Raw genomic sequence first — 9,259 nt, forward strand, 5'->3', positions numbered from 1 at the left:
CTTGTTATAGGAGTGTGCCATTGTTCATTTCTCACACGTTTTTGCCGGGTGTTTAAAGAAAGATGTCCGTGATCGAACGCAAAGATGCTCCGCGAGCTAAAGAAATTGATAAGATTGTAAAAAACAAGTTTCGATGGGACTGGTTGGAGAAGGAATTATCTACGAATGTTGGAAAGAAGACTGTGACGAATTTGTTCAATGACTTTATTCGGAAGATCGATCGTGCCGGGAAAGCACTTTGCATTTGGTGTCATGATACCATCGACTATGGTGGGAGAGGTTTCAAAGCTCTTGAAAGTCACGCAAAGAGCAAAAAACACGTGAAAGAACTCCAGTCAAGAACGACAAATTATTCCATCGCTGGAAGTTTCGGTGCCCAAACGAAAACTCCAAAACTTTACGGCCTCCATCCCTTATTGACATCACAATCGGAAGCAGTAATAAAGAGACGTGATCCACCCCAACAACCTGTACCAGTTGCTGATAGAGTCGTGAATTTTGAGGTAGGTGGTAAACTTTTCAAATTTATTTGACAGTTTTCCCATTTTTTTCGAAAATATTATAACGTAATAAAAATGGCCATAAATATTTAACAATTACAATAATAGATTTTCATGTGTACATTACACCAACACTTTACTGTAGGGCCTATACTTATTGTACTTTTTACTGCCCTGGTCCTACCTGCCCCCCCCCCCCCCCCCCCCAGCTAGCAATCACCCCCCCCCCCCCCCCCCCCCCGCTAATTTTCAGATAATTTCACTTTGGTCAAATCACATCCCTGTATATATATGTATATATTCCACACACTTGAGCAGCTTGGGGGTAGGGCGCCTGCCCAGAGATTAGGAGGTCACTGGTTCGAGCCCCTCGGCTGAGTCATACCTATAAAAGACTTCCATCATCGGCATTTGGGGTTGGAATTGGGGAGCTAAGACACCTAATGACCAGAAAGAGGCAAGAATGCGAATGTCTTCTTGAATCTAGCCACCTCTAGTATATTCATACATACTCAAAATGCGCAAAATGATCTACTAGTGGAACAAAAATGTACTTTTACTTTGTTTAGCTTTTTTCTTTCAGTTTTTAAAGTTTTAGATTTATCTAGGAAAAAAAAAAACATAATACTTCAATTGTGAAAAATTTGTCCACTGGTAGAATATTTTGTTTTCTTGTATAATAGGATTATCAGCAAAATGGTCTGCAAGGTGTTTACTTAATGCCATTTCTTATTAGCAGTGCAATCTTAACTTTCTCACCGAACAAAATAATCTAATATACAGCCCTACCGCATGAGCAGAGAATTGGTAAATCAAAGTAAAATCAACCTGCTGCCACCTACTGATATGAACGTTAGTTACTCAGCTGATTACGGGAAGAAAGCACATTTTTCGCAAAGATGAAATTGGCAAATTTCCTGCTGCAAACAAGTGTGCCCCTGCTCTGAAAAACACTGCTCTAGAAAAGTTCATAGCATCCAAGAGCTAACACACGCTAAAGCCACCATTAGCATGATCAGGAGCAGGCCGGGTCCGTTTCCAAGAGGTCCGGTCGAGCCGTGCAGGTCCCGTCCGCAGAAGGTATGCTCCAGGAGCAGGTGAGTCTCTGCGCTCAATCCTGTTGCACAAAAAAGGGAACCATGTCTTTGATGTTTTGCACTTTGATGTGGCGTCAGCGAACAAAAGGGCTCCATGGAAGTCAACACTACTATGAAAATAATAATTATAATAACAGATATACTACAATGGAAATAGTAGAAAAATACTGCAAAAATGCAACTACTGCAATATCACATACAAAAGAAATGCTTCAATAATCTTACAGTTGACCTACTACAAACATACAACTACAGTACAGTAATACTGTACTACAAAATTTCTAGATATACTAGAAGAACGCCAATGGAAATACTACAAAAACGCCAATACGGGAAAAATACTCAATTTGCTACTACAGTAATATCACAAGCATATGATAGAAATACTACAATAATATTACTGCAAACACACAACTACATCATTATTACAGAAATACTACAAAAATGCTATGATAGAAATATACAACAGGAATGCTACAATCATTTTATTGCAGATATACTACAGTAATACTACAAAATTATTACCGATATGCATACTATAGAAATATTACAAATATCAAAGTTAGTGCTTAAAACATGGACCAAATCTATTGCTTTAATTGGGATTGTTTCAAAACCAATTTGAAACTAATCGATTTCAAAGGAAATCTAACTTGTAGATGTCTGCATAAACTAACACATTTGGATAAGTCTCCTGGATTGGCCCCTCGGCCACCATTTTTAGCCCAATGTGGCCCCCCGACTCCAAATAGTTGCCCACCCCTGGATTACATGTTATTGACTAAATGTTTTGCGGATGATGTGTGTACTTCTGTAAATATTTAAATTCAGGTCTCGTGGTTCATGGTTAGCCTTTTTAACCGTTTAAATTCAAAGACTATTTTTGAATTTCAGAGTTTGTTTATGACACTGAAACGTCCATATTTTGATCTCCATTTTGTTTTTCAGAGATTCGGAGGCGCTTGACCTAAATCTTGCCAAGCGTAAAACAAGTTTAAATGAGCTAAAGGTGGACTGGTGAGTGAAGAAATGACATGCTGTTATAATTTAGGATACATTTCTTTATTCATTTTGTGCAATGTGTTACATTATTATTGGTAATATACAAATTCCACGGACCCTTAAAAACCTGTATTTCTTTTTTGTGACTTTTTTTTTCTTGCTTTTGTTTTCCCTGTTCTTCTTATTTTTCTAAGCTTTTTACTTTTCTAGCTTTTTCTTGTTTTGTTCTATCCTTTTTTCTTTTTTTTTTTGTTATTTTCCCCCTAGCTGTTTACTTATTTTTCTCGACTTTTTACCCTTTTCTCCCTCTATTTCTTGCTTTTTTTCCACTCGTTTCTTAACTATTTACTTTTTTTTCCCTGTTTTTTACCTAACTATTTCTTTTATTTTATTAATTCTTCTGTTGCGTTTTTTTTTTCTTTCCCCCAAGCATTTTATTTGCTTTCATTTTTGCTTGTTCTGCTTTATTTTAGCCTTTATAATCATTTTGTGCATAATAGATAGATAGATAGATAGATACTTTATTCATCCCCGTAGGGAAATTCACACTTACAGCAGTCTATGTTACATTATGATTTGTAAAATATGGATTAAAGCAACAAAAACAATCCAAAGAGCCACTAGGAAGCCAAAAGTACAATCTTAGTGAGCGCAGAAGGTCAGTTCCGTAAAAAGAGCCAGAATTCCCCCGACTGTTTTACACTTTGCTGATGAAGTGATACACACCCTGCTGCGACCATTCTTCCCAAAGATGCTGGACGTCATCGTTTTGGTGCTCGTGATGTGATGGATCTACAAGAACACAAGAGCACCATGTATGCTGACAATGTGGACACATTAGGAACAGGGTTGGGTAGGGTTATTTTAACTTGATTACTTTCAATTACTTTTGGATTACTGCAATACCAAATATGCTAATAAAAGACAAAAGAATCTAAATATGAATACATCTACAAAATTTTGTGCAGGCTTGGGGAGTAATGGAACGGCAAAAATGATGTTGGCAAGCTGTTTGGATTTATTTTCGTTTTGTTTCGCATTATGTTCGTTTTGCCGGAGATCAAAGCCAGGAGAGAAAGCTTACCACGTGTTGAGTCATCATTTTATTCATATTTAGTTTTTGTCTTTTATTAGCATATTTGGTATTGGCATAATTTAAAGTAATCAAGTTAAAGTAACCCTACCCAACCCTGATCAGGAATTTAAAAATTGAATTAGACATGAGGTGAAATGGTTAAAATTATAATATTCAGCTTTTCACCACTAGAGGTAGCTCAAGTATGTACCTCATCTTAGCTGCACCACTTATCCTCAGTAGGGTCGCGGGGGTGCTGGAGCCCATCCCAGCAATCATTGGGCAGGGGACACCCTGAACTGGTTGCCAGCCAATCTCAGGGCACGCAGGGACAGACAACTTGCTCGCTCAGTCACACCTAGGGACAATTTGGACCGGCCAATCCACCTAAAATGCATGTCTTTGGAATGTGGGAGGAAACCGGAGTGCCCGGGGGAAGAAATACACTTCGGAAGCTCGAAAGATACTGTCAAAATTCTGTAGAGTTCTTTCATTTTACAAGATTTTCAGCGAGAGCTGGGACATGATGATGCTAATTCCTTTGATAACGAGCCAAATGGGTCATTTTTCCTATTTGATGCCATTTCAAGATAACGTTCACTCAAAAAATGTAAAATCAATCTTTTCAACATCTGAGAGACTTTCAAACTAAAAGAGAAATATATTAGTCCAGCTCCCCCTAAAAATTCTGTATGATATATTACTCTTCACACATGATATTGGCCAAATGTGTTCCCGTTATAGTGCATACCAGTAACGGGGGGGACATTTTATGCTCAAGTTAGCCATTACTACCAATGTGATGAGAACGAAGCAAATATATGAGGATTATTATAAAATATTTTGATCTTAACCATATAATCGCTAACATATTGAGTTCCATTAGAAATAGGAGTAACAAGGTGGATGTGTTATGCTTTTCCTCGTCAGTAATCTACAATAAACCTTTGAAAAACGGTTGATTAAAGAGTGATGGTACTTCTTGTTTCTCCTCTAAATATATAGCTACATCAGTGTTATAGCCAGCAGAAGTTTTCTATAGAACTCTTGTCATAGTAACAGGTGGTGATATTTCAAACTGAGACATATTTAGGATTTTAAACATGAAAAATGCATTTATAACGAATTGATTATAGTTGAATATTATTAAGGTAATACAGAACTGATGAAAAATCATTAGTTTTGTTACAAAAGTCAAACATAACTGGGGAATATACGAATACATTACTACATTCAAAAGAAAAGATCGCCTGAAAAATGAAACTTGATGGTCGTCACATGCAAGGCTTAGCTGTGGAAGGAAAGTAATAAAGCAAGAGAAGCTAATGCCAGCAGTGAGCCAGTCTCGATTTATCTGGCTAAAAGGTGGCTAGAGAAGAAAACAGAGAAGGTCAAAGATGCCTGAATGATGAAACTGAGCCCATCACATGCAGTGCTCAACTGTGGAAGGTGAATGTCAAGTGGGAGAAGCCCACAATGCCAGTCTTCAGCCAAATTGTTAGTGGCTAAAGGAGGAAACAGTGGATGCTTGAAAGGCAAGAGTCAGTGACTTGTTCAATGCTCAGATGTGGAGGCTTAGGGATGAGTTTAGTTTTTGCAATACAGTCGTGGGGGCTTCTTTAATAATACAGCAACTACTTATGCTTTTTTTTTTTCTTTAAACCCTCGAAGTATTATTTATCCATTTTAGCACCCAAAAATGACACTACCTTGTAATCAATGATGTTATTCAATGAGAATGACATATTTTGAATTGAGAGGATAAATTAAAAATCCAAACATTAAGAGTGTGATATTTCTCAGTTAATTCTGAGGATTATCAGATCATAGCGATAAAGGCAGTATGCCGAGGAGGATTAAAGATTGAATTAACATGGATCGGAAATGAAAAGTTGCTGGTGAGGTTTTTCCATTCCTGTTGTGAACATTTAGAAAATATTCAAGTAAAGATGGTCCATCTAATAAGCAGGGTTCTACCGTTGGCGTGATGCCACAGCATGCGACGGAGCTTCCTGAGAGCTTGCGTGAGGTTTTCCAGCTGGTCGTGGAGGCTGATGTTCTCCTCCATGAGCTGGTGGACGGTGTCCTGCAGCTCAAAAGCCTCCGCCCCGGACCAAAGAAGATACAAGGCGACCATCAGCGACCAAGCGGACCTCATGTCGGCCGAGGCGCGGGTACGCGAGTCGGGAGATTTGCGAGCGGATTGATTTGTTTAGAGTGGGGAGAGGGAGGGGCTGGACTTTGTAGGGCTGTGGATGGAAAGCTGCCTGCGGGGGTGGCTGGGAAAAATCCATCCTGGCAACACTGGCAACAGGGCATTTTGAGCAGGACAGAAAACAGGATGGGGACCAAGTTTTTTTCCAAATACAATTTTATTTTGCGCGACAAAGCTCTTCCATTTATGCGGTCTTGGTGGCTCTGGTGCGTTTCTTCTTGACCACCACGGGCTTCTGACTCTTCAGGATGGCGCTGGCGCGACGCAGGGCGGCCTAAAACCATACATTAAAATAAGATCACCGCAGCAACAATTTAGGGATTCTTTGTGTAGGGGTGTCAAACTCATTTGAGGGCAGGGGCCACATAGTCAAAAAAGTATCATAGGGGCTGGACTACTAGAGAGAAAGAAAAAAAAGCTAGTGAAAGGGGGAGAGAAAAAAAACGATAAATATGGAGAAAAAGAATTACATAAAAAGACATAAAGCAAAAGAATGGATGAGATAGAGAAAATGGGAAAGAACCAAAGAAAACAAAGTGAGAGAAAGGGGAGGGATAGAGATAGTGAAGATTTGAGAGAACAGAATAGGCAAAGAAAGGCAATCGGTGAGACGGATCGAAAAAAGTGAAAGAAAAACAACAAATGAAAAGTTATTAAAAAAGGGAAAGAGAAATAACTAAACAAAGTTGTTTTGGGAGTGTCGCCAAGCTCCTGCCACTAAGTGGAAGTATTAAATTACAAGTCATCGTTCTCATTAGTTGGGCCAATGCAATTTGACACCCCCCGTTTTTGGCGCAAAACCCACCATGCGCAGGTCCTTCCTGTAGTTGTTCTTGCGGATGATGTGGCGGATACTGTTGAGAGTGGCGCGAGAGTTCTTGTTGATGGTGGTCTTGCTGTAATTACCGGCGGGCTTGTGCTGACCTGGGAGAAGAGAGCTTTGCTTAGCCAAACCCTCACCCGTTACCTCACCCTAGGAGGGTTGTTTATTTCTCTCCCCCAGGATTCCTCACCCTTGCGCTTCTTGATGACGACCACAACCCCTTTGCCGTCGGGCGCCGGCTGCACGCCCACCGTCTTCTTGTGCACCAGCCCGTTGAAGCGGAACGAGTTCCTGGACTTCAGGTTGTTGGGCTCCTGCAATGAGCAAACCGCAAGTGAGAACTTTTCCTACCTGTTGCTCAGCCAAACAATGACTACCTACAAGCGCTTAAGGCAAGTTTAATTGACGACCTCTTAAGACTTTTAAACTCAAATTCAATATCGAGTCCCCCCCAAAAGCACAATTGAAGCCAACGAAACATTTCTCGCACACAATACGTCACGCCTCGTACTATGGCCCAAAAGTGAACATCCCCGCCCAAAGTTGCTATGTGCATTGTGGCTAAACCAAAGACCTGCAAGTGACTGAAACCACATCACTGTTTTGATACTTCCGTTATTGTGGTCACAACCGTGTTGCCACCAAGATAAATTGGTGAATTAAAAACAACCAATAAATATTACAAAAACTTTTAAGTTCAATCAAACATAACATATTCACATTTTTAAGACTTTTGCAAATTTAAAGAAATTTTAATGACGATGAAAGCTTTGTTTGAATAAATTCAATGCCTTATAAGACTAAGGATCCAAAAGAACCTGGTTTCCATTTACATCTTAACTCGGGTGAGGGCAACTTAGAACCACAGGCCCCTCCAGCCTTTTTGATGGCGCTTGCTAAACCATCGTAAAACAAGCAATGGTCACATCTCAAAATTTGTCTTTGTATAAGCCTCACGCAATGTTAAACCCCAGGCTCAGCCTTAGAAATGCTCACATTCCTTTCTTACACTATAAGCCTGGCACACAACTGGAGCCAACAACACCATGCCTTCACAGCTCCCAACCCTGTTTTCAGCAGGTGTTTTTCAGTTCCGATCTAGGTCTTTAGCGCCACGTGTTTTAGGATCATGTAACCATTCAAGACGAATGAAACTTATGTTGAACGTGACATAATGAAACCATAAATCGAAAAGGAAAAACACTTAACAATGTTATCGTACATGTTTGAGAGTAGGAAGAAGCATATGCTTATTTAATCCTACCCTTTCAAATTTATTCATAATTGTGTCTCCCAGTTAGTAATTTTGAGTATTTACGTGTAAAAGAAGTAACTCATAAATATACGTATTCACATTGGGTCTGTGGCTACACAGTCTCTTCATTATCAACATCACTATTCACGAAATGAAGGCTGCGTCACGTTAAATAGGATCCTTTTTTCTAGACCACAGCACCAGGCTAACCACAATGTGGAGAGTAGCGCCAGATTGCAACACAGATGTGTCTGAGTTGATATTTATGATTGCTACGTTGACAAACCTAAATGCATTCATTTATTATTATTCAAAAATTGAAGAGCAACTGATTTATCTTCAGGGGTCTTTTAATGATATTCTAAACAGCAAACACTGGAGCAACAAGTAAATGAAGAGTCTACTTTATCAGTCATTTATCTCGAAGTTACGTTTTGGGATTATACTTTGAAAACAATTAAAGCTCATGATCACATGGAATACTTACAGTACTGTAGGTCTGTTTGTTCCTTTTGATCAGGAAGCTGGAGCAGTTCCTGATCACCATCCATTGCAAATGGGACGACATGATGACCCTGGAAAGCAATTGGCAGATTAATTAATTAACGTTTCCTATCTCATTATTGTATTGCGTTTCTATTATATAAATCACTGTTTAGTCTTCGTGGATTACACTTAAATAATTCTATGTTAGTTGAAGGGCGCTATATACCAATATAGAAAAGGCCACAGCAAAAACTTTATCAATTGCATTCAAACTAATAAGAATTAAGGTTATGTTGTTATCATAACCTGTAGCGTGGGTAAAGGCTGTTAGCTAATGCTAAAAGCTTTTAGCTACGGCGAGGCCTTAACACGATGTAAATGTCACCTTTTTCACAAACTGTACCCACTTCATATGACATTTATTGGAAGACACTGACCATAATGCTTATATTTCACACAAAAGCGTCGAACAATTACACATTTTGAGTATTTTAATGAACGGTTTGCGACAGCAAGTACGACCACGTTACCTTCTAGCGTAGGAAAAGGACCGGAGGAGGCGGAAACCGCTTTACCTCTTCTGGATAAAACGATCAATCCGCGATTGTCGTCTAAAGTTTTAAAGTAACCGGCGTTGGGACAATGAAAATTAAAAAACATAATTTTAAAAACATTAAAAAGAATTTTAAAAATAAATTTGTAACTCTAAACGCGCTGAAACATGAATTTATTTGAGATCTATTTAATTGCGAAAATAGCGGATCAACACACGCTTCACTCCCAGGGTGAAAGGTCTACTACGTCAT

At 39.1% G+C, this 9,259-nt stretch overlaps 2 protein-coding genes across 2 annotated transcripts; both read right to left on the bottom strand.

Annotated features, from left to right (window-relative positions):
- Nucleotides 1-1,197: 1,197 nt before the first annotated feature.
- On the bottom strand, nucleotides 1,198-5,921 carry LOC148350135 (uncharacterized). The gene is made up of 3 exons (XM_088355992.1): nucleotides 5,652-5,921; nucleotides 3,326-3,391; nucleotides 1,198-1,617 (listed from the first exon to the last, which is right to left on the bottom strand). Exons 1-3 carry the CDS (start codon nucleotides 5,830-5,832, stop codon nucleotides 1,469-1,471), a joined length of 396 nt encoding a protein of 131 aa, XP_088212118.1. The 5' UTR covers nucleotides 5,833-5,921; the 3' UTR covers nucleotides 1,198-1,468.
- A 106-nt stretch (nucleotides 5,922-6,027) lies between these two features.
- Nucleotides 6,028-9,031, bottom strand: rpl28 (ribosomal protein L28). Its single transcript, XM_088355991.1, has 5 exons — nucleotides 8,984-9,031; nucleotides 8,455-8,542; nucleotides 6,903-7,026; nucleotides 6,695-6,813; nucleotides 6,028-6,163 (listed from the first exon to the last, which is right to left on the bottom strand). The coding sequence occupies exons 2-5, from the start codon at nucleotides 8,533-8,535 to the stop codon at nucleotides 6,074-6,076; spliced, it is 414 nt and encodes a 137-aa protein (XP_088212117.1). The 5' UTR covers nucleotides 8,536-8,542; nucleotides 8,984-9,031; the 3' UTR covers nucleotides 6,028-6,073.
- Nucleotides 9,032-9,259: the final 228 nt, after the last annotated feature.

Source organism: Urocampus carinirostris, chromosome 16 (assembly GCF_059441175.1).
Source record: "Urocampus carinirostris isolate Australia breed hairy pipefish chromosome 16, RoL_Ucar_1.0, whole genome shotgun sequence".
Taxonomy (NCBI): domain Eukaryota; kingdom Metazoa; phylum Chordata; class Actinopteri; order Syngnathiformes; family Syngnathidae; genus Urocampus; species Urocampus carinirostris.

What these genes read in the sequence shown, in the direction of transcription:
- LOC148350135 (XM_088355992.1), bottom strand. Translation starts at nt 5,832, where the DNA reads ATGAGGTCCGCTTGGTCGCTGATGGTCGCCTTGTATCTTCTTTGGTCC. An exon ending in GCTGTGGCATCACGCCAACG is followed by an intron (nt 3,392 to 5,651) that starts GTAGAACCCTGC and finishes GTGTTCTTGTAG; the next exon opens with ATCCATCACATCACGAGCAC. An exon ending in GGAAGAATGGTCGCAGCAGG is followed by an intron (nt 1,618 to 3,325) that starts GTGTGTATCACT and finishes TTTGTGCAACAG; the next exon opens with GATTGAGCGCAGAGACTCAC.
- rpl28 (XM_088355991.1), bottom strand. Translation starts at nt 8,535, where the DNA reads ATGTCGTCCCATTTGCAATGGATGGTGATCAGGAACTGCTCCAGCTTC. An exon ending in CGTCATCAAGAAGCGCAAGG is followed by an intron (nt 6,814 to 6,902) that starts GTGAGGAATCCT and finishes CTCTTCTCCCAG; the next exon opens with GTCAGCACAAGCCCGCCGGT. An exon ending in ACAGGAAGGACCTGCGCATG is followed by an intron (nt 6,164 to 6,694) that starts GTGGGTTTTGCG and finishes GTATGGTTTTAG; the next exon opens with GCCGCCCTGCGTCGCGCCAG.